Genomic DNA, 26,446 nt, shown 5'->3' on the forward strand with positions numbered 1-26,446 from the left:
GTTTGTAATATTGCATACATATAAGTTTTTAAGAATAGTATCTCCAAGGTTTTGTGGGACTGTTCATAAATAGAAGTCTATAAAGAATCTAATCCTTGACAATGGTGTTCCTTAGGAGGTATTCAGCCTGTAAAGAGAGGCTGCATTAAGTTTGATCTGACAAAGCTGTAATGGCTCATTGTTGAGAGACAGATACCATGAAGTCGACAGGGTCCTCGGGCCGGGCCTTGGAGCACTCCAGCATGGCCTCGGACAGAGAGGGCATCACATACTTCATCAGGTACGTCCTCAGAGGCAGAGAGTGCACAGACCGCCGCTCCTGCTCCTGCCTCTCCACCTCGGACAGGTTCTCCCTCTAAATAAGTCAAAAAAATACAGTAACGTCCACTAAAACACAGTATGCAGTACAGTTTTATAGTAAGAAGCGTTATTGGAAAGTAGTTATTGGAGGATGGTGTTTTTGTTTGGGCAACTTTTAATTGGGTCTACGTGTTTCTGGTGCAAAAACCCAAAATACTACTACCGTATTTTCCTGACTATAAGTTGCACCTTTTTTCAGGGTGCGACTTATACTTATATGTATACTTATACTCTGGCGCAACTTATATGTGATGTTATTAGTAACATTTTCACATTTGCGACCGCATTTCATACATGTGTTTTTTTCTTTCTCTTTTGGCTGGTGCAATTTATACTCCGTAAGTAAGTGGTCCGGAAAATACGGTACTACTACTACAACTAACTACGATTATTTTAAATTTTCAGACAGAAGTCCCTTGTGTGCCTGGATTGTTATGATACTGCAAGGCCAGATTATCTTCACGATCCTTGGTCTTACCCACTCCTGATAGTGTGCTGCCATCTCTGCCAGCGTGGCCTCGTTCCTGCGTTTCCTCTGTGCCGCCTCAGAGGCCAGTTTCCGCCGCCTGTCCTCCTCCCGCCGGTGCCTCTGGGCCTCCAGCTCCTCAGGACTCGGGCCGTAGTTTTTAGGCTCTCCCACCAGCCCAATGATCTTCTTCAAAGCAGCTGTGTACTCCAGATCGTCAACATTTATTTCTAGAAAAGGTCAAATCAGTGATAATAGCAACTGGATTTGAACATTTAGCATACAAAACTATAAACCACATATTCTCTAAGGCCTATATCATACTGATTATAATATAAAATGATTTGGCCTATTTGGCTTGAGACACTTCCATTTCCCCCTGTTCTCACCTGCATTTTGTATTTGTTTACACAAAAGTTATATAAATAGCTGAGAGTTATTGTTCTGAACATGCCGGTACACATGAATAGAACTGATTCAGCACATACTAATTTCTTCAGGGAAAATCTCCAGTTCTTCAAAGTAATCCAGCAGCGTTTCATCAGCAGCACAGCGCTCTCTGTAGCTCTCCAGCCGTGGGAGGAAGGCCTCCTGTGTGTAGTGCCGTTTCTCTGCAGCGCTCTGTGGAAGCGCCTGTGCTCTTTCCATCAGCAACTCATCGGAGGCATTCAGGACAAAAATGTGCTCTGCAAAATGGAAGGAACGATGGTTACAATGTTTGAAATGGACATAATATATTATTTATATTTCTAAATGTATTACCTGGTGTGATCCTCTGGTTGTACACTGGTTCAATGGCTGTTGACGCCTGAGTTTCTGGATCTGCATCTAACCAACACATGAGATACAAAAGAATAATTACACATTCACACAGAACTAAGTCCAGACCCTATTTAGTCAGAGGAACCACACAGTCCCCCATGTGCACATTCACACAGTAACAGTGACTGAAAGCGACTGACTATAACAAAAGAACATGTAAATATTAAATTAACTTAGGAATAAAAGATTTGTTTTCTTTCGTTTGAGCACTGCATCTGCACAACAAACATAAGCAAACAAAAAGCTCAAGCAAACAATCAAATTAACAATAAAACACTATTATTATGTTATTCAGCTACAAAACTACTTACTAATTAAGAATTGTAATTTTGTGTTCAATTTATTTCTCTGCTCACGGTTTGAGCCAGAAATGAATGAAACATAACCCTATTAAAGATAATCACAACCATTATTTCATCGTCCGTGCAGCCGCCAATAATGACTCAATATAATGACTCATTATAACGACTCACCAGAGAATAGTAACTGGGCCTGTTCATAAGTGTGAGGGAAGCCGTCCAAAACAAAGCCTTGGTTTAAACATGGTTTAGAATTGAGTTTTTCCTTGACAATATCAATTAATTTCCCATCATTTGAGAGACCTCCATCTTCCTCAAGGCTTCTTTGGATTTCCCTCAGCTCTTTTTGTTTAACATCTGCAGCATCTTGACTCTCTGGCTCCTCCTGTAGCAAGAAGAAAGTACTATAATAAAGGAACTTGATTGACTGTTCTGAGATTCAGTCACTGACCAGTTCCCTTAGCTTTTCTTCAATGACGTCTTCTATCCTGATGTGATGCAGTTGATAAAAAACACACAGCTTCTGAGCAATGGTTGTCTTGCCCACAGCAGGAGGTCCAACCATGAAGATTTTAACTGGCTGTGGACAAAAAGACAACAATATTAAGATATAAATGTGATCTTGCAGTTGTAAAACGTTTGAGTTAAATCTTACAAGAAGCTTTCTGGTCACTTTGTATTCGTCCACGATGCTCTCGATGTTTTCCACCATCCCAGATTCAGAGGTCCACTGGATGTTTAGCTCTTTTATGAGGGACGCTTCCAGGGAGAGGTGGATCTTCAGGTAATCCATCTCTTTCGGCTAAATTATATTGAATATGCTTTGTTTGATTTCATAAAGTACACGTTTACTACTTCAATACACATAGGATTTGAGGGTCTGCCACATCTTCTGTCTAATACTGTCTAATACTGCTTTGGTTAAACGTGGGTTGGACTAAAGCTGTAGTTTCCTCTTACCTGAAACGCCTTCATAGATAATGCTTCTTGCTCTGAGAATTCTTTGACTTTTCCTGGCCCAAGAGCAGTGCTGATTGCCTTCAGAAAAAAAGTGAACAATTTGCAATGTTTTTCTATGACTTAAAATTGAATGGTGAGGTAAAACTTACATAAACAATTTCCTCCAATGTGTTTTTAGAGTCATCAACGGCGACGATGTACTTCACCTTTGGTTTGTTCTGGATTATGTTTTGTATCACTCTAAACGATTAAGTGTTGGGTTTATTCACCGATGTCTAATGTAACAGCTCAGGTAATGTTTAGTATTCTTACCCTCCGAGGTCATATACGTGGATCATGGGGATGTTGTTTGTTCCCAGACCAAATATCGGGACTTCTGGGCTTTGCATCAACCACGAAACCTGACAGAAAATACACACACTCATTTGCATATTGTATTTTTGCATCAATGCGTATCTGTCTACCTTGAAAAAGTAATGAAATAGGTTTTCTCCTTTTCCATACTGAAGACCACTAGCAACCACGTACGCTGGAAGTCTGGTCTTTTTCTAAAATGGACATAAACGTAATGAATGAACAGAAAACAGTGCTTGTGACAGGTGTTTGGAACATGCGTGAAACTAACGGTTTGACCCAGCGTCATCACAAGTTTCTCCAGTTCGTTGTGCGCTCTGAAAGTGGGATGTGGTCGTCTTCTTCTGAACTCCTCCTCTGATATCGGGACGTCGGACTCATCCTTAAACGGCAAATGAACACATCACAGAAATATCCCTTCTTTGTTGGGAGTATGATTAAAAGCATAGGATTATTTACAGGATTCTGTGGTTTAGTCATGGCCCAAGTCATCACTGAAGAGATTAAGATGAACATTTTCCTGAACTTGAAACTCCCCATTTCTTCATGAAGAGCTGTTTGAAGACAGTACTCTCAGTCTGTTATTATTGTATAAAATGGAAAGCATAATGTGAGTCAGTCTTTACTTGTTACGGCCCATTTAGCTTCATCGATCATTTGTGGTGTGGCATTTTCTGAAATATTGTACAGAATGACATCGCACTCAAGAAGAAGACCCAAAAGCTCTTCACGAGTTGGTGACTTTGGGAGACATGTTCAGCATTTGTTAATACAACAATATCAAAAAGGATACATAATAATGTGTCCAAATGAGCATGATTTCACTTACCACATAGTATTCAGTCACACCGCTGTGTCTTTCATTTTTAAACGAGGATGATGCTGTCCCCACAATTTGAAAAGCAGGTTCACCCCTGGGTGTAGCATCTTCTTCATCTCCCTCATCTCCCTCAATCAGGCATGTGGATAAAAACTGTGAATACAATAACACGCAAAATGCTTGAAACGCATCTAATGTATTAAACTTGGAATGTAACTACACGTAAATGAAATAGTGGCACCAAAAGTATCATTCAGAACAGATGCTAGCTTATTGCAAACTAGCATCCCTTCTGAACACTGGATGGCTCCTTTTACCTTTGCAATGTGTTTTGAAGAGAAGACGTCGACAGCGTTCACAAATACACGTTTGGTCTTTGGATTTATTATGTCTGCCATTTCAGTGAATATGACAGACTGTGATGGTTAAAGAAGTTAGTGTCACTAGTTAGCAATTCCGGGCAAAAAAAATTGAGAACGCTGAAAGTTTTCGTTGCTATGGACACACGTCGGTTGCTATCCATGCGCAGGAGCCAGACAGCGTCACTACGTCCCCGTTTTACTTGAGTGACAGTTTCAAATAATTTAACAACAAGGGGATCTTCAAAGCAGTTTAAATGTCTGTTGGGTACAGTTGTAAGTATGTTAAAGCTCTTTTTTCTCATCGTGAATTTTAATTCTGGGATTATTTGTATTTCACTTAGAGTCTAAGCAGTGCAATACGCAAATATTCCAGTAGATAGTGCTAACACGCCACAGTCAACCATGCTTGAGTCAACGCTCCAAATGCCTATTATTTCCCTTCTTTTTTATCAGTATTCTGTCACATAACGTATCATTTGCAGTATTTTAATAGATCCGTGATAGTGTGTCACTTTTCACTTCTTCTGTCATAGCAAATCCCCGACAGACAAGAAAAGAGTATGATTTCATGTTCTCTCTGTTTATTGATTGACTTAGATTCACTCTTTGCCTGACTTCCTCTTTTTACGCGGTTGTTTCTTTCCAGTTGGGTAATGTCTTCCGTTTTTCAGGCTCTTCTTCAGTTCCTGTTACACATGGCCAAGAAGACACTGAGAACTACAGGGGAGAGAAATGTCTTCTTGCCTCGGATGCCACTCGAGACCTCTCAGTCAGATCAGATGTGATGTTTCACTGGGTTAGACATTGGATTCAGCTATGTATTGTTTCATAATCAATGTTCTTATCAGTTGGCTCGGTTTCTCTGCGGAATGCAATGGTAAGTCCTCAATTATGTCTTATTACTAACTTACGCTTGCCGCCGTTATTTTGTTGCTTTGACAGATTTAAGAATATGAAAGTTTATGTCTGTTTTGTCTTTTTGTTTCTGTTTATCTTTTCTTCCTCTGTCTTATCTTGATATCCAGAATAATGCATTATTTTAGTAATTCAACTTTGGTAGTTGTTGTTGAGCAGACCCACCAGCAGATTAACTGTAGGTCTTCTTCTATGTTCAAATCTCAAAGGCACCACCACTTGTCTACTCCTTTAGGATATTATAATATAATAATAATATTTGCTTTACGTGAAATGCTCCACATAATGGCATTAAGCAGCTCACAGAATTAGGGCTGCGCGATATGGCAAAAAATATATAATAAAAATGAAAAATCAAATTTGCTTTTTAAACTCATATTGATCACTTTTAGTACGTATAAATATTTTTTTTAAATAAACAATACAGACCTTTCTTTACTCACCATTAATCACATTTAACATAAAAATAGTCACATTGCTTCTTCCAAAGTCTGAGTTCCAAACCACAGTATACTTTAACTGTCAGATAGAAATGAACGTTTCTCCTCTTTGTCCATCCATCCATCCATCCATCCATTTTCTACCGCTTGTTCCCTTTCGGGGTCGCGGGTGACTGGAGCCTATCCCAGTGACTTCGGGCCTTAGGCGGGGTACACCCTGGACAGTGGCCAACTTGTCGCAGGGCCAACACCCTCCTCTTTGTCTTTAAATAATAAAATAAAATTACTTGTATGATTGAATAATGTCAGATACATGTGTTTAATCGTATTCTGGAACATTCCAGGCAATGCAATAACATCTCTTACAATTTAAAAAAGGATGTTAAAATCTTAAACTGGTTGGCATACGACCAGAGTTTTAAGCCGAACAGCATTGATCAGAGATTCAAGATATGGACCACCAAAGGCATAAGAATTTATTACCAGATTGTAAAGGAAAACCAAATGAAAAGCTTTGATAAGTTAAAGGAATCCTTTGGCCTGGAAAAACAGGATTTTTATAGATATTTACAAATAAGGAACTATTATAATCAAGAAATAAAACAAAATAACGACAACTGTAGCCCTCTGATTTAAATCTTTATTAAGGCATATAATTCAGAACTTTCAAAGGGAATCATATCAAAAGTACATAAATGCATCAATGAGCTGGACAAACAATCTACTAAGTATGTTAAAATTAAATGGGAAGAAGAGGCTAAAATAGCTTTAACGGATGAGAACTGGAAACAGATATGTACATCACAATGGAGGACCACCGGGTCCCATGTCTGGACTGTCACATCACTAAAAAATACTGGACAGAAATCAATAAAACAATGCAGACTGTCTTTAACATCATCATCCCCTTTAACTTTGGAATTATGTACTTGGGCCTCAAACCTCCTGCAAAGGACACAAAGGAAGACTATTCGTGGAATATACTCCTGGTGGCTGGGAAGAAAGCACTTACACAAAAATGGATGACTCAAACCGCTCCAACGCCACAGGACTGGATAAATATCATAACAGACATACTTAAAACGCTCCATACGCAAAATGGAACAAATAACCTCAGGACTCAACTTAAAAATAGACAAATATAAAAAGACAATGGTCAAAATGGGACAATTATCTTGAATTATCTTGAGTAATTCCTCTTTGTGTATGTATACGTAGGGGAGAGGTACGTATATGTGTAAATATATGAATATATGGCCGACTATGTGCATTATGTGTGTAAATTTATATATATGTATGTGGGTGTGTATGAATGGATACGTATACCAATTAAATGTCTTTTTATATTGTTTATTCTTTCCCCCCTTTTTTCTGATGCCACTCCCTTATTCTCAACTTTTGCTCCTAAAACTTAAAGGTTGAATGGACGATTTTTTTTACCCAAATCTGAGTCTCATTTCCTCGTGGCGTGGACTGTCAATTAGTCCTGCCACGTATCAACCATAACACGCACCTATCGCTCACCTGCAGCCTCGTTCTGGCTCGTCCCCAGGAGAGCAGCACATTTCCGCGTGTCTAAGCGCATTGATCTATCGTAATATAGTTCCCTCAGTGTACGGGACAAAATGAAGACGGAGAAAGACTGTTCGAGCTGACTCAGAAGAAGATGGAAATCTACGGAAGACGAGAGATGCGATGCGCTCCGTCGCCCTAATAAACAAACCCACGTGTGTGTTGTATCAGTCCGCACGGGGGAGTGCACATGCGCACTTCCGCCTGCGTTCTCAAATCGCCGAAAAATCGTCCATTGCGTCTTTAAGCCTCACCAAGTCTAGCATGCTCTTGCGTTTTTTAATAATTTATTATTATTATTTATTTTATTTTATCTTGTATTTCCCGTATCATTTGTTTTGCTTTTGTTCTTTTTATTTATTATTATTATTATTATTAATATTATTATTATATTTTATTTTTTACCCCCTCTTCTGGTGTAATAATTGTTGTTGAGTGTGTGTATGTCTTATGCTCTGATGAAAAATAAAATAGTAAAAAAAAAAGCAATAACATCTCAGGTTCCATAGAGCACTTGTAATAATAGCTTTATAGCATTGTATTGGTAGGTGGAAGTCATAGCAATGCACCACTAAGTAGGTATTTAATCATAATAAAACAATTATTGATTTTTCTGTTTGTGCAGGTCAGAGTGACTGTGGCGTTTACACCACAGACCAGCACATCGAGCAGGGGTCTGACGCTGAGATAACCTGTCAGAGCGCCTGTGTCTCTGGAACAGTTTTCTGGACCCTCAACGACAAACGTGTGAATCAGAGTTTATCACGTCGAATCAACTCCACACACACAGTGATCCTGCTGCCTCATTCGGCGCTCCAGGACCCTTCACACCCCATCGCTGTGGTCCAGTGCCACAGTGAAGACAACCACCAGATCCTCGGTGGGACCACCATCGGAATATACAGTAAGGGCCTTTCATTTAAAGGTTTAGCAGATGCCAATCCTGTTGTATGGATTTCCACAATAAAAAAAAAAAAAACTCATATTGTGTTTTTTTTAAGTTTTCACAAAATACGTAAGCCGTATTAACTGTAACAACATTTTATTATCTCAGCCAAACCACACAACTTGTCTTGCATCTTCCATTCAAACCGAGAGATGAAAGTGGGTTTACCAAAGCTGTTCACATGCAGCTGGGAGCATCAGATTTATACTCCAGTGAAAATCGACTACTCTGTAATATGGTCAGTGAATTTATTCATACATAATCAATATCAAATGTGTCTTTTTCTAAGTTGTGCTCGTGTCGTTTTTCAGTGTGCATTGTGCCACTGGCCTAAAGGAAATCTGCAGCTCCAACGTGAGAAACTGCACAAGAAACACCCTGGATGTACCGCAGATATCGTTTGTAGAAAACAACACCATTTATGTAAAGGCCAAAGCAGAGGCCTGGGAAGCTCAGTCCAGCGTTTATACATTTACAGCGTCACAAATATGTAAGTAACACACGCGGCACAAGAAGAATGTATAAAGACGTATTCATCTCCTCTTTTACCCTCCGTTATCTTCCGCATTTTACAGTCAAAATTCCTCCCCGTGAAGTCAACGTCACTGCACATTTGGATCATATATTGGTGGATTGGAACAGTCTGCCAAAACAAGGGGTCAATGGCATGTGTCAAGTTAAATACAAATACACAAAGGTCGGTACCATATTTTTTTGTTTTATTTTATAGTCAGTATTAATGTGATGTATGGTGTTAATATTGAAAGACATTATTTAGAAGTAATTTATCATTCTTATGTGTTCAGTGCAGAGACAACATGTGCAAATATTTTATCGTAATATCAAAGTATATGGTTAAAATACTTTACTAATTCTTGTTTGTTTATATGTTGTTGTTTATTACTCTTGCCCTACGGACTCTACTCAAGAATAAAGAAATAATCAAGGTAAAACAAATAAAAAAGCCTTCACCGATTTGTGATTTAAACATCTTTATATCTTTATTATTCCAGGACGTGCTGAATACAACTTTGACTCCTGATGACAAAGGAAGGCTGACCATTGCTGAAGTGGAGTCCTGCCGTACCTACAGCGTTTGTGTTCGCTGTGCGTTGGCCCGGGCCCCGTGGAGCTACTGGAGCCCGGAGAGGCCAATTCAAACACAACTCCAAAGTGAGATGATCCCTGACAGCAGTGGCATGAACACATTAAGCATCAAATACATAAATACACTCATTTATTTTCTGTGTTAGTGAAAAAAGGTAGACTGTTGACATTGCTGAACATCAGTAGAAATATATATAAAGTAAAACGACCAAAACTAGGGCTAAACCAACAATTACATCTCTCTGTTATACAATGGAATAATTCTCACTGTTCATACTGGGTCAAATGTATCAATCTTTAAAATGCGTATAAATGGTGAAAGCGCGTGTCGTTGCTTAAAATGCTGCTTGATGCTTACAATTTGCTATTTTCCAATTATCGTCACCATAATCACTGGCAATTTTTATAAAAGCAGTAATACAAACATCAACGCTAACACGAAAATGAAGTGCACTGAGCTTTAATAAATAGATTTTTACCCAAATTCACTATTACAACAGTGATAATATTTGTACTTGTCACATTGTTATGGCTAAAAGTGATCATAATAACTGAGCAAATGCAATTCACTCATTGTTTTAACTTTTATTGAGTCACCCATTACTCTGTACTGTTGTTAGAGAACGATGTCAAGCTGGATGTTTGGAGAAAAGTGTCAAAGCTGCACAAAGAAGTAAAGGTTCATATCATGTGGAAGGTACATGTGCCATTAAGTAAAATGATTCCACCAAAGAAATAACATCAATATTAAAATCTCATCTCTTTACAGGGAATACCTTCAAATTGCCCTGGTACTCTGAGTTTCAGTGTCAGCCATGTGCCCCACAACAAGTTCACATCCAGAGCAAATTACACCACGACTTCATGCGCAAATAGCTCGTGTGATATTACCGTCAAGCAAGAAGCACACACAGTGAATCTAACGGTTCTCTATAATGGAGACTTTCTGGCAGCGAACTCATTCTATCTCACGGCTTTTGTTGGAAATGAGTCAGAGAGTAAGTGCTATTGATTTTGATATCTGCACAATACTGCATCCGTGTGTATTGTGACGCTATTTCACATGACTGCACCTTGTTATTAATGTGTTTTTCATGGTAGAGCTCCTTCGTGTTAACAATATTGAAACCAAACATGATGAAAATGGTCTTGTGGTGGACTGGACAGCTCCTTCTCCACCAGTCAGTGGTTATGTTATTGACTGGACTCACAGTGAAAATGACTTTGAGTGGAAGAGGACTAACATCACGCATTCAAGATTACATGGTGAGATCACATTCGCTGTCATTATGCACTTAGGGCTAGTAAAAGTGTTTTTCAGACTTCCTATAAGTGATCTGTTCTTCTGTATCTAGCTTTGTATCTACCTGCGTTGCACCAATGAAATTTCCCCATGTGGGACAATAAAGGAATATCTTAATAGCAGTTATGGTCTTGTAGATGATGTGTGCCAATGTGTGTGCAACTCAAACCACTATTTCACACACCACACATAAGCAATGAGTGTCTTGACTAGGGATAACAATACGGTTATTACATGAATTATTATCATTCAGGTCATAATATAATCCATAATATAATCGTACATATTAAAAAATAATCCGATGAGGTTCATTTGGTCTTTTGATAATTTATTAAACGGGTTCTTTTTTCTTGTTTTGACTGCTCACTCGGAATCATCGTCTGGTCTGCGTCAAAACCTGTGTGAATCAGCTGACAAGACATGTCACAGCAACATCATGTGACACTCTGAAGAATATTGCGAGTGAGCGGTCTAAACTGTAACACAAACATTTGACCATCATTGAACATCCCTGATCAAAGACACATTGGCTGGTGTTGAGATTGTGGCGAGCGCTGTAAACACAGAGTTGCTGCTGCTGTAAAGTTCAAGAGATCTTGCCCTTTATTTTATTAGAAGCATGCTGTACTCGAAAAAGCTTAATTTGCATTCACAGGAAGAATACCACACAATGTTTTCTCTTGAAATGTTTTCCCCTCTTATCTTCTTGAATTCCAGTTAATGCTTTTGCTGCTGCTAAGAGAGTACCATTAGGCCCAGCATGTATTTGTGTATAAACTGGAACTTGTATCACATACAAATCTACTGTATTATCATAGCTCATTGTATTCAGCAGTAAGCAAAGTGCAGGGTTGCTTCCTAACAGCTTTTTGTGGTCAACAGGCCTCGTAGACAAGGCGTCCTACAACATTACAGTCACTCCACTGTTTGGCAACAAGGCAGGACCCTCAACACAGATCTCTGGAGTTTGTTCAAGTTTTGCAGGTATACAATCTTCTGTTCATATCAGATTGTAATAAATAACTAATACAACTTTATTACCTGTCAAATGTATCTGTAGAGCCTGGAAATGTGACCATTGTTAATCTGGAGACATATGACAAAAGTGCCCATTTAAGCTGGAGCGTTAAATCAGAGGAAAAATGCAGTGACGCTGTGGTGAATTATAGCGTCTTCTATGGGACAGTCAATGGACCAGAATTAAGTAATTATTTTTTAACATGTTTTTGCAAAAATGTAAGTTTAAAGAATAATGTCTTGTTGTGTTGTTTTTTGGGGTTCTAGATGTCACCATAAAAAACACAGAGCAAAAAGTTTCTTTGATGAACCTAAATCCAGACACTCAATACAGTGTCCATGTTGTGGCCACAGCTCGTAGTGGGAATTCGAAAAGCATTGAACGCCTTTTTAAGACAAAAATGTTTGGTAAGATTTGGATGCAATGTATTTCAAATAAGATGAAATGTGTGCCTTTTATTAAATTGATTAAATGCAACTTCTACTAGACCCTCAGCTCATCACAGTTTTCACCATCACCGGGGGAATAGTACTTGTTCTATTGATTGGTTTATTCCGTGTTGCTCAGTAAGTATTAGATTCTATATATCATATACCTATTTGAGAACTTGATTGTAATAGCCCTCTTTTCCTGTTTCCTTGTTTTTTGTTTGCCTTTTAAAGGAAATTAAATGAGAAGCCTGTTCCAGACCCTGGGCTCAGTTCTTTGGCTCTGTGGCCACAAAACACACAACAGAAGGTGAATTGACCACACTAAACAAGTACATTTATATTTTCCGTCTTTGACATTGACTTGTTGACTAAATATATTACATTTTTCAGACAATATTCCCTATTGAACCTTTCATCACTCCATCAGAAAGCCCATGTGAACGTGTCTGTACAGAAGAAATGCAACAAACTTCAACCACAACTTGCCATAAGTCTCCAGTTGAACAAATAGACCGAACTACGAAATCTTCAGAAAACTATGAGAGGCCATTTTTATCTTCAAGAACACCACGGCAGTGCAGAGATTCAGTGTCACTTCTGACTGGAGAGAACAGCCATGTTAACCCATACAGAAGTCAGGGTGCAGACGAGAGCCCTGCGCCACACAGTAGTAAAAAAGCCAAACGTGCTGCTATGAGAATGCAAGAAAGGATACCATCATATGTGTCTTTGGACATGTTTGATTGGGACCAATGTAACATATAATAGATAAAGCAGGCAATTAAGGCGATGTGGCACTGTTCTGTATTCATACTGTTTTTGAATATTATATATATATAATATATATATATATATATATATATATATTATATATATAATAGTTTGTTTATTTATTTAAGTAAATTATGTTAATGCTTTGCTTTTGTTGTAGATCTGAGTTTTTGTTTATAAGAGTTCTTCTATTAAGAGTGTTTTTTAAACTTCCTATAAGTTATCTGTCCTTTTCCTCTTTATCTACCTGCGTTGCAACAACGAAATTTCCCCATGTGTGGACAATAAAGGAATATCTTATCTTATCTTATTTAATATATACATGTGTATATGCATGTGTGAATCATGCTTATTGATTGAGTATAAAGATGGTCATTGTACAAAAGACTCTCTGTTGAACCTGTTTGGTCTTGTTTGTTTGCTTGGAGGAATCAGAGAAGGAGAAAGAAAGGAAACAATCAATGTTCACTTCAGTCATCTTCAGCTGTAAAATCATTATCACACCCTGTCCGACAGGTGGCAGTGTAGCTCAGTGCCGCTAATCTCAGAGGAAGAAGGCTAGTCGGATTAGCTTCTGCTAGCTCCTATTCACATTAGAGCCATGTCGAGAATGGAGGCTGTGGTAATGTGATGCTAGCAGCTAACAACTAACTGCTTTGCAGAGGGAAACACACCTGAAGAAAGCAATATCATTTTAGACTGTCTTTGTGCCTTGTTTTGTGACAATTATCGACCTCGGCGATGCATTGGAGCTCGTCAGAACAAGGATAAGAGCGTCGTTATTGCATGTTTGCCCTGCACTGAAGCTAAAGGCCTTGAATCCACGGAGCTCGCGTTAAGTGTTAGCGGGAACACTGGACTCCACTTGCGGGAGCTGTGAGCTCAAAGCTAACTAGCTCTGTGAGGGGTGGGTTGTTTTTGTACCAAAAGGCAAAAACATGTCACACACCGGACCCCCGCCTCGTTGGCGGAACTGTCCCCGCAGAGGACAGCCTGTGGCAGGTGAGAATAACGACAAAAGACTGTAATAACAGAGAGCTGAGCTCTCATGTGCTGTGGCTGCTCACTTGTAAACAACAACAATGTTGACATTGTGGCCATGCATTTAGCACATATGCATTGTAAATACAAAATAGAACCAACTTTCTGTTATAAATACATGCTAATAAAGTGAGGCAAATTTAAAGTTCAACGCCAATGTGTTTATTAAGGGAATGAATGACTTGTGCAACACAAGACTGTTACTCCCACATAAAGCACAAGCTCACTTCGTAATGAAAGACACAGGACAGCAGTAATCATGATTCAGTTGTTTGTATCTGTTGTTTGGATTTTTTATTAAAATTAAGGCATGTTTGTCTTTCGCTGGGTCACGTGTCCAAACAAACCACTGTAGACGGTGATGCTGCAGCAATGGCGCGCACTGATGCTTTTCTTGTTGTGTCTGCATGTACATGCGTTTTACTGATGTGAATATACCTTCCTGCAGTCCTACAGTTTGTAATTCACAATTTACATTTAGGAAAATTCCTACCAATGAAAACGATGTTGGGTCCCAGATATGATGAACAAGTGGCTGAAGAGAACAGGTTCCACCCAGGCATGCTGTCCAACTACTTAAAGAGTATGAATGTAAGTGTCTCAGTATGTGTCCAATTCTTATTTTAGGATGTGTCTGATTGGTGTTTTTGTTTTATCAGGTGAAAATGGGGTTGCTAGTGGATTTGACAAACACCACACGTTTCTATGACCGCAATGAGATCGAGAAAGAAGGCATAAAATATGTGAAACTCCAGTGTAAAGGGTATGCAACATAATATATTATTATTATTATGTGTTTATTTGGTTCGGACAGTGCATGTTAATGAACATACGTGATACACATGCTGTAAACACCAGCCATGGTTCAATTTACATTTGTTGTCTCGCATTCACATTCTCAAACACACTCTTTCACATACTAGCATACTTCGATACTGGAGGTGTGTGAAGTGTCTTGCCCAAGGACACAATGACTGTATGCTGTACTGCCCCACTTTCGTCTTTAGTCATTAACTCCATGCAACTCTGTCCTTTACTTTCAGCCATGGGGAATGCCCTTCACCTGACACAACGGCTATGTTCATCAGACTGTGTGAGCACTTCATAGAAAAGAATCCCACAGAACTTATAGGTAAGAAGTGTACGTAATTCCAATAAGTTTAGATTTATTCAAGCAACCGTTATTATGTAGTAATTTTGTACGTAGCTTTTGCTTTTATTACTATTGATAATAACTTCCAATTGAAGGTCGGACTAGGCAAGAAAAAACAAAATGCAATTCTTGTAAACACAATCTTAAAAAGGTCTGCTGTTGACGTTTTGGTATTTGTTTTATGTTTTGTCACATTTTATAGACAGCAACACAAGAAATGTTTCATTGAATAATTGGAATTATTTCTTTATGTTTAGTGTAATGCTGTGGGTCCTTCAAAGCAAATTGCAGTGCGACGAAAAATATACGTGTTATTACCCAATTTATCCACTAGAGTACAGCCTCACTCTTTGGTTTATCTCAACCAATACAGCACTTTCTTTAAAATAAATGTCTTGTACCCTGAAAAGAATTAATCTTTTGCTCAGGCTTTTTGCTTTAGTTGTTATTAATTCATGACTAAATTATTTTACAAAAAAAAACAAAAACGAAATGACAAAAAATAGGGTTAGAGAAAAAAAAACGCACCACAGTCACCGGGTCATAAATCAACCCCCAACCACAATTATTTTCCAAAAGAGCGTACTTATCTGTCTTTTGTTAATACCTTTTGTAAGCTAAACAGGGGTCATTTTTGCACCATAGGCTTAAAACGATTTTACAGTTCCCTCTGAAGGTCGGTAGGGCACTCTCCCTTTATTGTTTTGTAATTGTTCCCATTTAAATTCCCCTTTTGTTGACTAACTCCTGCCATGGTTGTGAATCAAATAGCTTGGCCATCATCGGAGCAGAATGTGTGAATGTCAACGCAGTGCTGTCCTTCCTTTAGCCAGATGGTGATGTTAGACAGTCATGCTGGTTAAATGTTATTCTCTGAAGCAGGCTGTGATTTCACTTGTTCCTACTTCCTAACTCGATATGAAGACAAGATTCAAATGCTGTTATTTGCGCTAGTTTGGGAACAACAGGCATCCGTGACATTGTTTTGTTGTTCCAAAATTAGGACGATATTGATTTATTTTGCATCATTCTACAATTTCTTCACCATCCAAAGGCAGACCATGCTTTCACTCGGATATATGTTCCAATATAGCTTGCATCAAAACCATCTATTTTCTCCTTTATTGTTTTCATGCAGGCTTTTTGTCATCTCCCTTGGCGTTTCATCTTTCTCTTGCAAGATGCTTTTGTATATATGAATGTAAATGCAAGACCCCCATTGTAGCTGACAGGGCTCAGAATGCTTGATTTGTGAGTGATTCCCAGTCTCTTGTCGCATGCCCCACTACATCTCAGCAAGGGCCAATGTTACTGATGCAAGAAGTGAACCCTTTGAAATAAGATTTTGGTTAACCACTGGGCTGGCTCTAATACATTACGCTTCATTGTTCAACATCGACATGGGTCAAGCGACACCTTGAATCTTCCATTTTTGAGTGTGCAGTAAAATAAAAAAATGTTTTGAGTAAGGCTTTGTTCACACTTATCCCTGGTGTGGACTTGGTTTGTTCCTGCTCTTGCCCTGGTTTACTCACGGTCTAGTTGAGATTTATTGTGGGTTTCGTCCCAATGCAACCATATTGTTCTTACCGTACATTGATAATGTTATGTGTCATGTTCAAATTACTTCAAATTACATTTATTTGATTCAAATGTATGTTATTTGTGTGCTGATGTGGATAAGATTGCTATATATTGTCAAGCCTTATTTAAAATTCTAGCCAAAAACTCCTGACATTGTATTTTTCTCCCGTTTCCCTCGTCAAAGGTGTTCACTGCACGCATGGCTTCAACCGCACAGGCTTTCTGATCTGTGCTTACCTGGTGGAAAAGATGGACTGGAGGTAAAGTTATAGTCTGCATGCTGTTCACATCACTGCATTGTCTGACTCATGCTTTGCCCCGCAACATGAGCTACAAAGCCCTCTCTCACCACCGTCATCACATGAGTTAATTGCGTGGTTATTTGATGCCTTTCCTCCTGTTGTCACAAAGCTTCAGTCAGGGTAGCTTTAGTATAGGACCAGCCATGGGAACTGTCAGGACTAATCGAGGCAGTGGATGGTGGTGCAGCTCACCACCTCGGGACGGACCTTTGTGCATAATTTATAGCAGCATAGCAGAGGAGGGAGAGGATATGGAGTTAGCCAGGGGATAACTCAGAAATGCACATAGTGTTCCAAACCCATCCCAACCACCCACCACTTCCTCAACAGAACAATAAAGCTTTCTTTTTGTTGTGGGGTATGTCAGATGTCGGGTGTGGTGTTTTTCCACCTACAAAACACTAAGTATAACATAGAGCTGAAGGCAGTCTTTTATACTTATATCATAGAAAGGAGTATTTTAGCTATGATTTTACTGACTTAAGTTAGTGCCAGATACATTTGTTAATATGGCAATAGTTAAAAGCTTGTGTCTCATGTACTGCAACAACACTATAACATGTAAACAAAAACTGCACTGCACATAACCGTGTGAGAACTAGTAATGACAACATCCTGTATGAAGCAATGATTTTACTGACTTAAGTCAAATAAATCTGGACAAGGTGAGAATTTTGGCTCCCACCCTGGGGCGTCTGCCTGTATCTCATGTCAATTATAAGCCCTGAAACTGTTCAGTGAGTGTTCAAAGATATATCACCACCTAAAGCGTTTCCGTTTAACTACAGTATGCCATCCACCCTGACTGTTACTGACTAGTCTCTCTTATCAGTGTGGAAGCAGCTGTGGCTGCCTTCTCGCAAGCCCGGGCCCCTGGGATCTACAAGGGAGAGTACCTCAAAGAGCTGTTCCGTCGCTATGGAGACGAAGAGGACGCGCCTCCTGCCCCTGCGCTGCCCGACTGGTGCTTCGACGACGATGACCCTGAGGTGGACGATGACGGAAACTCGGTCCAAGAGTCTGGTCCCAGCTCGTCAGGATCCGCACCGGGAAAGAGGAGAAAAGAGAAGCTAAAGCTGGTGAGATTGGACCCACAATGCACTGTTAAGTACAAATCCATGAGTTAAACGCTGCAGGAGGTGTGCTTCAGACTGTGTAATGTATGGTCTTTAGGGTGGGTTTGCTTCTGAGAAATCCCCCTCCAGTTTAACTACATCAAGGCCCAGGAATTAAGGTCACTTCCCTTTGCAAAGCAGAATAAATAAATATCCTCTTTTATTGTTTGATACAATCTAATTAATAGTCCAATTAAAAAGTCATGAATGAAACATTTAAAATTATAAAATAGATTATAGAATAAATTGAAGATATGCCAAGATAAATATAGTGATATTCTATGTTCTGTACATGTTTATGTACTGTGCTCTACTGCTCTTCCTTTTATACTAATGTTATAATTTACAATCACAAATGCCAGGTTTGTAATTCTTCGGGTGAGGACTGTGTGTTTAGTGCTTCTAGTTAGTTGATACGACTCATGATTTGGCAAGCTCATCAGGATCTAATATAGAAGCAAGCAGAGTGCCCACATTTTGATAGCAAATTGGTACAATTGGGACCAAACTGTCCAAGGTGCACAATTGGATGAGTCACAAGCACCAAAAACGTGCCTTAGAACATTATCTGCCTTATGATAAACCTTGTATGTTTAAACATCTGCTCTAAGGCTAAGACTGACTTCACTATAAGTGACATACATATTTATGCAACCATCACCATAGTCCATAAAAGCCCATGAGAAACATGTTGCATTTTGTATTCATTGTATTCATAAATTCTAACCTGTCAAGAATTTACAAAATGAGCATGTCACTGCTGTGTCACTCAACCAAAGAAAGGAGCAGTGAGGATGATTTGCGCTGTCCATGGTACTGAATGAGGTAAAAGGCAGTGTTGCGTTCAAACCAAGCAAAGTAATGTAGAAAAAGCTTCAGTTGTAGTCATCTGGACTCAGTTAGAAAAATTAGACATTTCGACTCTCATCCAAGAGTCATTGTCAATAAGAGAATTTAGGTCGAGAACTCCGATATTTGTACTATTCTGTGGTAAGTCCAGCCCATTGGGAGGAGCCTTCCTTAAGTGGAAAGAGTTGTTTGTTTCAACAGAAACTTACCCTCTTTGTGTCTCCTGAGCTAGACTATTCAACCCTTTAATGGGCTATTAGTCTCCCCTTTGTCTTTGTGAGACCCTGGCTCACCCACCCTGAGTACCTGATTAGCATCTAAATGTCCTGGGCCTGGTCCTCTACCTCTCCAGGGGTTCAGTATACCATTGTAGACTACAGGAAGATTGAATCTTAGCCCTCCATTTCTGTTTAAAGAAGGTTTTTTCTTTTTTAACAAAAATAGCTTCCTTAACTCCTCTTTCAAACCATCTTTTCTCCCTGCTTAAAATCTTCACCTCACCGTCTTCAAACGAGTGATTAGAGGCTTCAAGATGGAGATGCACGGCGCTCTGTGGTCCTGAACTTGTATTTCTTCTGTGCCGATAGAGCCTCTTGTGCAGAGGCTGTTTGGTCTCACCTATGTAACGTTCTTTACAACTTTCTTCACTGCATTGGATAGAATAAACTACATTGCTCTGTTTTTGAGTCGGCAACTTGTCCTTTGGGTGAACCAGTTTTTGTCTTAAAGTGTTTCCTGGTTTAAAATAAACAGGGACTTCGTGTTGTCTCCAACCACCCACTACAGCACAAGCTGGGAGTGATCAGAACCTTACAACACAGAGCTCAAGGTGTGCCCACCAGCTCAGAGGGCAAGAAGAAAGAGGAAAAACACGTCCGAAATGCCCTCTCAGCCTGTGGTTACCCCGCTTGGGCTCTCAACAGAGTGAAGAGAACCAAGAAGCAGGACAAAAGGGAAACTGAACAGAGAAGGAAGGGTGTTTCTATCCCTTATGTCTCTGGCCTGTCGGAAAAACTGCAGAGATTTTTTAGACAACACGAAGTCCCTGTTTATTTTTAAACCAGGAAACACTTTAAGACAAAAACTGGTTCACCCTAAGGACAAGTTGCTGACTCAAAAACAGAGCAATGTAGTTTATTCTATCCAATGCAGTGAAGAAAGTTGTAAAGAACATTACATAGGTGAGACTAAACAGCCTCTGCACAAGAGGCTCCATCAGCACAGAAGAAATACAAGTTCAGGACCACAGAGCGCCGTGCATCTCCATCTTGAAGCCTCTAATCACTCGTTTGAAGACGGTGAGGTGAAGATTTTAAGCAGGGAGAAAAGATGGTTTGAAAGAGGAGTCAAGGAAGCTATTTTTGTTAAAAAAGAAAGACCTTCTTTAAACAGAAATGGAGGGCTAAGATTCAATCTTCCTGTAGTCTACAATGGTATACTGAACCCCTGGAGAGGTAGAGGACCAGGACCAGGACATTTAGATGCTAATCAGGTACTCAGGGTGGGTGAGCCAGGGTCTCACAAAAACAAAGGGGAGATTAATAGCCCATTAAAGGGTTGAATAGTCTAGCTCAGGAGACACAAAGAGGGTAAGTTTCTGTTGAAACAAACAACTCTTTCCACTTCAGGAAGGCTCCTCCCAATGGGCTGGACTTACCACAGAATAGTACAAATATCGGAGTTCTCGACCTAAATTCTCTTATTGACAATGACTCTTTGATGAGAGTTGAAACGTCTAATTTTTCTAACTGAGTCCAGATGACTACAACTGAAGCTTTTTCTACAATGGAACACGCCTGGACGAATGAGGGATTACCCCGACAAGCAAAGTAATGTTTCCAACCCTTTCATATTCATCAGCTGGGATCCACTGGTCTCTTTGTGCTATTTGGCATAAGAAGCTGCTTATAAACCATTTCAACATGATTCACACTCGGTTGTTACCAGTTGAGGGTGACATTTCTTACGGAAGACCTTTTCTTTTCTTAAAGCGATCAGGCCAGAAAAACCTTTTTATCTGACAGGAGAGTGATCCATGGGTTTCAGTCATGTGACTTATTAATTGTCACCGCGCCATGATGGTGATGGCAACTACATGTGCAACACCTTAAACTACTACATCACCGGAGAGCAACATTGGTTTAAGTTGTTGATTAATTATTTTACAGCAAAAGGGTTCAAAAAAGCCTCGATTTAATCTGACCTGAATTCAACCAGGTTCAGTGACAAACCAGGTTCATATGACAAAATCACACTTTGTGGCTCATTGTATTGTAATGTATTGACATAATAATTAGCCACTGATAAAAAAAGACTGCATGATACAGGTATCATGTGACTTTTATACGCCACAAACTGGAAAATAATTATGACTTTGTTGTGCCACCATAGTCCGAACAAAATTTATGGGAAACACTTTTTTTAATATATAAACTACAAACATGAGTCAAGTGCACATAAAAACACCAGTCCCATCATTAGTAGTAGAAAATAATAATAAATAATGATAAGATAAGATATTCCTTTATTGTCCCACATGGGGAAATTTCATTGGTGCAACGCAGGTAGATACAGAGGTAGATACAGAAGAACAGATCACTTATAGGAAGTCTGAAAAACACTTTCAGTAGAAGATCTCCTATAAATAAATAAAAACTCCCATAGACAAATAAATAAATAAATAAATAATAAATAAATACCATTGCATGTGATCACGACAGTAATTGCACATGAATATGTGTCACGACAGCACATAGATTGCACATGAATTTCACAGTAATTGCACATGAATTGCACATGAATTCCAACAGCAATTGCACATATGACAGAATTGCACATCAGTATTAGGTTAGGTCAGTATTGCGAGTGTTCAGTACTAACAGTTTTTGTTATAAAGTCTGACAGCAGCAGGAAGGAAAGACCTACGGAACCTTTCCTTCACACATCGAGGGTGGATCAGTCTCTCACTGAAGCTGCTCTCCAGAGCAGAGAGAGTGTCCTGCAGGGGGCGACACTCATGGTCCAGCATAGATGTGAATCTAGCCAGGACCCTCCTGTCCCCCACCTCCTGCACCGAGTCCAGAGCACAGCCCAGGACGGAGCTGGACTTCTTGATGACTCTGTCCAGCCTCCTCCTCTCCCTCTCTGTGATGCTGCTGCTCCAGCAGGCCACACCGTACAGGAGGGCTGATGCCACCACAGAGTCGTAGAAGGTCTCCAGGAGTGGCCCTGTCACTCCAAAAGACCTGAGTCTCCTCAGGAGGTAGAGCCGACTCTGGCTCTTCCTGTACAGTGCGTCTGTGTTATGAGTCCAGTCCAGTTTGTGGTTCAGATGAACACCCAGGTACTTGTATGAGTCCACTCTCTCAATGTCCCGTCCCTGGATGTTCACTGGTGAGGGGGCAGTGGGGTGGCGTCTGCAGAAATCCACCACCATCTCCTTGGTCTTCCCCGCGTTGATGAGGAGGTGGTTCCGCTGACACCAGTCCACAAAGTCCTGCGCCAGTCCTCTGTAATCCGCGTCATCGTCGTCCGTGGATAACGATAACTACAATAATAATAATAATAATAATAATAATAATAATAATAATAATAATAATAATAATAATAATAATAATAATTATGATTATTATTTAATAATAAATAATAGTGCAAAATAAGATTATACTAATAATTCAACCTTCGTATATCTAGCATTCCTACATGCAATCTGTTTAAGTTACTATAAAGTTACTACCGTAAGCCTACAGTGAGAAACCTCTGTACCAAATGGAATCATAGCGACTGGGCAGTGTCTCTCTGTTATTGCACATAGCGTACTGAAACTTGTAAAGTAAATCTAATATAAGCCGTGATGCAGCAGAGATGAGGCAGGAGTCACATTACTCGCATGTCATCAAAGAAGAAGCCGCTCTATCGCTTGAGTGGTTTGCACCAGAGTCAGACCGCTGGGCGGCCAATATATATACGAGGAGAAATGTCAGAAAACGTTGTCATTATAAACTAGGGACGTACTTCAGTAACGGCTTGATATGATTCACAATGTAAGATATGAGGTGCCATTCTATTGCATGAATATTAAAGGCGCCACCTGCTTGTTTCCATGGAGATGTCTTTGCTTAGCCTGAATTGTTCCACATTATGACATTACTTCATCTCCTTCGAGATAAGTAGATGATGCCATCAGGCTTGCAGGTCACATCTGTGGAGAGGTGAAACCGCTTACAGTGAGAATACATGTTCAAGGGATTTTTGAGCAGTAAAAACACCTGTAATTGATTAAAATAAATGAGTTTAATGTCATACTGTGGAAGATTCCAGACACGAGATGAGCAGGTAGCGGACCCTCCGCCTAAAAGTATAGACTTAGTGCACCTTTTAAACAATTCACAACCTGAACACAGCACTGCCTGTTAAAAAAATGTTTTATTTTACTTATACATTGTGCCAGAGATGTATTGTTTTTTGTTTTGTTATCAATATTTATACTCTATGAATATTTCCACAGTAGAACTATACATTTGAAAAATTTACCAAATTTGACCTTAGTTTATATTCCGAAGTGGTCTTATTATTATTATCCATCTTCTTCCGCTTGTCCGAGGCTGAGTCGCGGGGGCAGCAGTCTAAGCAGGGACTCCCAGACTTCCTCCTCCCCAGACACTTTATCCAACTCCTCCGGGGGGATCGGCGTTCCCAGGCCAGCCAATAGACATAGTCCCTTCAGCGTGTCCTGGGTCTTCCACGGGGCCTCTTCCCAGTGGGACATGCCCGAAACACCTCCCCAGGGAGCTCCCCCCGTGTGACTGCGCGCTATCTTTAAGGGAGCGCCCAGCCACCCGTCGGAGGAAACTCATTTCGACCGCTTGTATCCACAATCTTGTCCTTTCGGTCATTACCCAAAGCTCATGACCATAGACCGGTTGACCGGTAAATCGAGAGCTTTGTCTTTCAACTCAGCTCCTTATTCACCACAACAGTCCGATGCAGCGACCGCTGCACTGCAGACGCTGCACCGATCCGCCTGTCAATCTCATGTTCCATCCTTCCCTCAATCGTGAACAAGACCCCGAGATACTTGAACTCCTCAACTTGGGGCAAGGACTCCCCACCCACCAGAACAAGCCAACTTTTTCCAGTTGAGAACCATGGCCTCTGATTTGGAGGTGCTGATTCTCATCCCAGCCGCTTCACACTCTGCTGCAAACCGTCCCAGTGCATGTTGTAGGTCCGGGTTTGATGGAGCCATCAGGACAACATCGTCTGAAAACGGCAAAGATGAGATCCTGTGGTCCCCAAACCGGACACCCACCGACCCCTGACTGCGCCTAGAAATTCTGTCCATAAAAACAATAAACAGAACCGATGACAAAGGGCAGACCTGGCGGAGTCCAACATGCACTGGGAACAGGTCTGACCTACTGCCGGCACTGCGAACACAGCTCCTGCTCCGGTCATACAGGGACCGGACAGAACTGAGCAAAGGCTACTCCCGGAGCACCCCCCAAAGGACACCCCGAGGGACACGGTCGAAAGCCTTCTCCAGATCCACAAAGCACATGTGGACTGGTTTGGCAAACTCCCATTAACCCTCGAGCACCCGATGGAGAGTATAGAGCTGGTCCAGTGTTCCACGACCACAACAAAAAACACTCTAATCCTCCTGAATCCGAGGTTCGACTATCGGTTGGATTCTCCTCTCCAGTACCCTGGAATAGACCTTACCGGGGAAGCTGAGGAGTGTGATCCCTCTGTAGTTGGAACACAACCTCCGGCCCCCCTTCTTAAACAGAGGGACCACCACCCCGGTCTGCCAGTCCAGAGGCACTGTCCCCGACCGCCACGCGATGTTGCAGAGACGTGTCAGCCAAGACAGTCCTACAACATCCAGAGACTTTACTCAGGGTGGATCTCATCCACCCCCGGAGCCCTGTCAATAACTTCAGCTTGGGTGATGGACGAGTCAGCCTCCGAGTCCTCAGTCTCTGCTTCCTCTTCGGAAGACGCGACAGTGGGATTAAAGAGGTCCTCAAAGTATTCCTTCCACCTTCCGACGACATCCCCAGTCGAGGTCAACAGGTCTCCACCTGCACCGTAAAGGGTGTTGGTGAAGCACTGCTTCCCCCTCCTGAGGCGCCGGACGGTTTGCCAGAATTTCTTTGGGGCCGACCGATAGTCCTCCTCCATGGCCTCTCCAAACTCCTCCCAGCCCCGGGTTTTTGCCTCTGCGACAGCACAAGCTGCGGCCCGCTTGGCCTGCCAATACCTGTCAACAACCTCAGGAGTCCTACAAGCCAAAGCCTGATAGGCCTCCTTCTTCAGCCTGAAGACATCCCTTACTTTCGGTGTCCACCACCGGGTTTGGGTGTTGCCGCCACAACAGGCACCTGAGATCTTGCGATCACAGCTCCTAGCAGCCGCATCAACAATAGAGGCCAAGAACATGGCCCATTCGGACTCAATGTCCCAAGCCTCCCCCGGGATCTGGGAGAAGCTCTCCCGGAGGTGTGAGTTGAATATCCTGCTGACAGAGGGATCCGCAAGACTTTCCCCCCAACAGACCCTCACTATTATTATTATTATTATTATTATTATTTATTATGATGATGATGATGATGATGATGATGATGATGATGATGATGATGATGATTATTAGTGTTGAAAATTGCATTAGGCCTGTCTTAATACACAATTATGATAAGAGATTAACTTTTTTAATAAACTAAAAACCGTACCTTATGAAAAAGGATATGAAAAATACTGTAGTGCCCCTCTTTTCATATTAAAATTGCATTTTGTACTATGACAACAACACTGTCTTCCCATGAGTTATGCACCATAATATATTCAACTCCTGTAATGAAAATATATTTATACAGCCAGACTTTATTTGCATCTCAATACTGTGCTGTTATTTATCAAAGCACTGCCACTAATGGATCTGGGTTGATGCATTTTCAAACTCCTGCTGCAGTTGTGTCTAATTGCTTTACATTTTCATATTTTACAAGCCACATCATTTGAACGTGAATGAAAGCAACAAGGACATGTCAGCTGAAATCTACTTTGGTACATCAAAGTAGGATGTTTTCAAACCTTTTAATGGGAGATGGCGGTAGACTGTGCTCTGAATACAGCTATTTGTTGTGGAAAAACGATTTGTCGCTTTTGAAAATAAATGGACAAAGTAGTAGTTTGTTTTTCCTGTTAAAAATGTAGTGCCCAACTCCCCTAGTGTGGGTGCCTTTGACAAATATGTGCAAAGCAGGCTGTAAAAATGGTAAATTGGATATTACGATTCAGCCTGGGTAGAACTGATGTGTCACATTGACAGGACGCTCTAGTTGCCAAACAAATATCAACTATGACTAATGAACAGCTATGAAAAACTGCAAAAGTTTGTTGGGTTTTTCTCGGTGTCATTACATCTCAAAAACAGTTCTTTACGAAGATTGAG

At 40.5% G+C, this 26,446-nt stretch overlaps 3 protein-coding genes across 3 annotated transcripts in view; 2 read left to right on the plus strand and 1 right to left on the minus strand.

The window, feature by feature from the left end:
• Window positions 1–28: 28 nt before the first annotated feature.
• On the minus strand, window positions 29–4,578 carry LOC140365356 (adenylate kinase 7-like). Its single transcript, XM_072451744.1, has 17 exons — window positions 4,399–4,578; window positions 4,091–4,234; window positions 3,888–4,002; window positions 3,721–3,815; window positions 3,533–3,643; window positions 3,372–3,455; window positions 3,220–3,308; window positions 3,057–3,147; window positions 2,908–2,985; window positions 2,603–2,749; window positions 2,399–2,527; window positions 2,122–2,332; window positions 1,589–1,654; window positions 1,315–1,512; window positions 839–1,056; window positions 197–355; window positions 29–127 (listed from the first exon to the last, which is right to left on the minus strand). The coding sequence occupies exons 1-17, from the start codon at window positions 4,477–4,479 to the stop codon at window positions 89–91; spliced, it is 2,055 nt and encodes a 684-aa protein (XP_072307845.1). The 5' UTR covers window positions 4,480–4,578; the 3' UTR covers window positions 29–88.
• Window positions 4,579–6,604: 2,026 nt separating this feature from the next.
• LOC140363894 (interleukin-6 receptor subunit beta-like) lies at window positions 6,605–13,002 on the plus strand. Its single transcript, XM_072450326.1, has 17 exons — window positions 6,605–6,787; window positions 7,017–7,023; window positions 7,996–8,274; window positions 8,425–8,554; window positions 8,628–8,806; window positions 8,892–9,013; window positions 9,246–9,263; window positions 9,330–9,489; window positions 10,044–10,120; window positions 10,193–10,421; window positions 10,525–10,689; window positions 11,609–11,710; window positions 11,787–11,930; window positions 12,011–12,151; window positions 12,232–12,310; window positions 12,407–12,482; window positions 12,566–13,002. Exons 1-17 carry the CDS (start codon window positions 6,605–6,607, stop codon window positions 12,938–12,940), a joined length of 2,466 nt encoding a protein of 821 aa, XP_072306427.1. The 3' UTR covers window positions 12,941–13,002.
• Window positions 13,003–13,505: 503 nt separating this feature from the next.
• Window positions 13,506–26,446, plus strand: part of rngtt (RNA guanylyltransferase and 5'-phosphatase) — a 131,539-nt gene continuing 118,598 nt past the window's right edge. The window contains exons 1-6 of the mRNA XM_072445413.1: window positions 13,506–13,948; window positions 14,469–14,578; window positions 14,647–14,750; window positions 15,031–15,119; window positions 16,909–16,984; window positions 17,859–18,105. Of these exons, the coding sequence (XP_072301514.1) occupies window positions 13,885–13,948; window positions 14,469–14,578; window positions 14,647–14,750; window positions 15,031–15,119; window positions 16,909–16,984; window positions 17,859–18,105 (690 nt within the window). The 5' untranslated portion in view covers window positions 13,506–13,884. The remainder of the gene's footprint in view (window positions 13,949–14,468; window positions 14,579–14,646; window positions 14,751–15,030; window positions 15,120–16,908; window positions 16,985–17,858; window positions 18,106–26,446) is intronic.

This window comes from Eucyclogobius newberryi, unplaced genomic scaffold (genome assembly GCF_026437365.1).
Source record: "Eucyclogobius newberryi isolate DKJ021-1_F unplaced genomic scaffold, fEucNew1.0.hap1 SCAF_1, whole genome shotgun sequence".
NCBI classification, from domain to species: domain Eukaryota; kingdom Metazoa; phylum Chordata; class Actinopteri; order Gobiiformes; family Gobiidae; genus Eucyclogobius; species Eucyclogobius newberryi.

Bases quoted from the DNA above. Each gene is read 5' to 3' on its own strand.
- LOC140365356 (XM_072451744.1), bottom strand. From the start codon at position 4,479: ATGGCAGACATAATAAATCCAAAGACCAAACGTGTATTTGTGAACGCT. The intron at 2,750-2,907 runs GTAAGAGGAAAC...AATATAATTTAG, and splicing joins TATCTATGAAGGCGTTTCAG to CCGAAAGAGATGGATTACCT. The intron at 1,513-1,588 runs GTAATACATTTA...TCCATTTTGCAG, and splicing joins CAACCAGAGGATCACACCAG to AGCACATTTTTGTCCTGAAT.
- LOC140363894 (XM_072450326.1), top strand. From the start codon at position 6,605: ATGGAGGACCACCGGGTCCCATGTCTGGACTGTCACATCACTAAAAAA. The intron at 11,931-12,010 runs GTAATTATTTTT...TTGGGGTTCTAG, and splicing joins AGTCAATGGACCAGAATTAA to ATGTCACCATAAAAAACACA. The intron at 12,483-12,565 runs GTGAATTGACCA...TACATTTTTCAG, and splicing joins CACAAAACACACAACAGAAG to ACAATATTCCCTATTGAACC.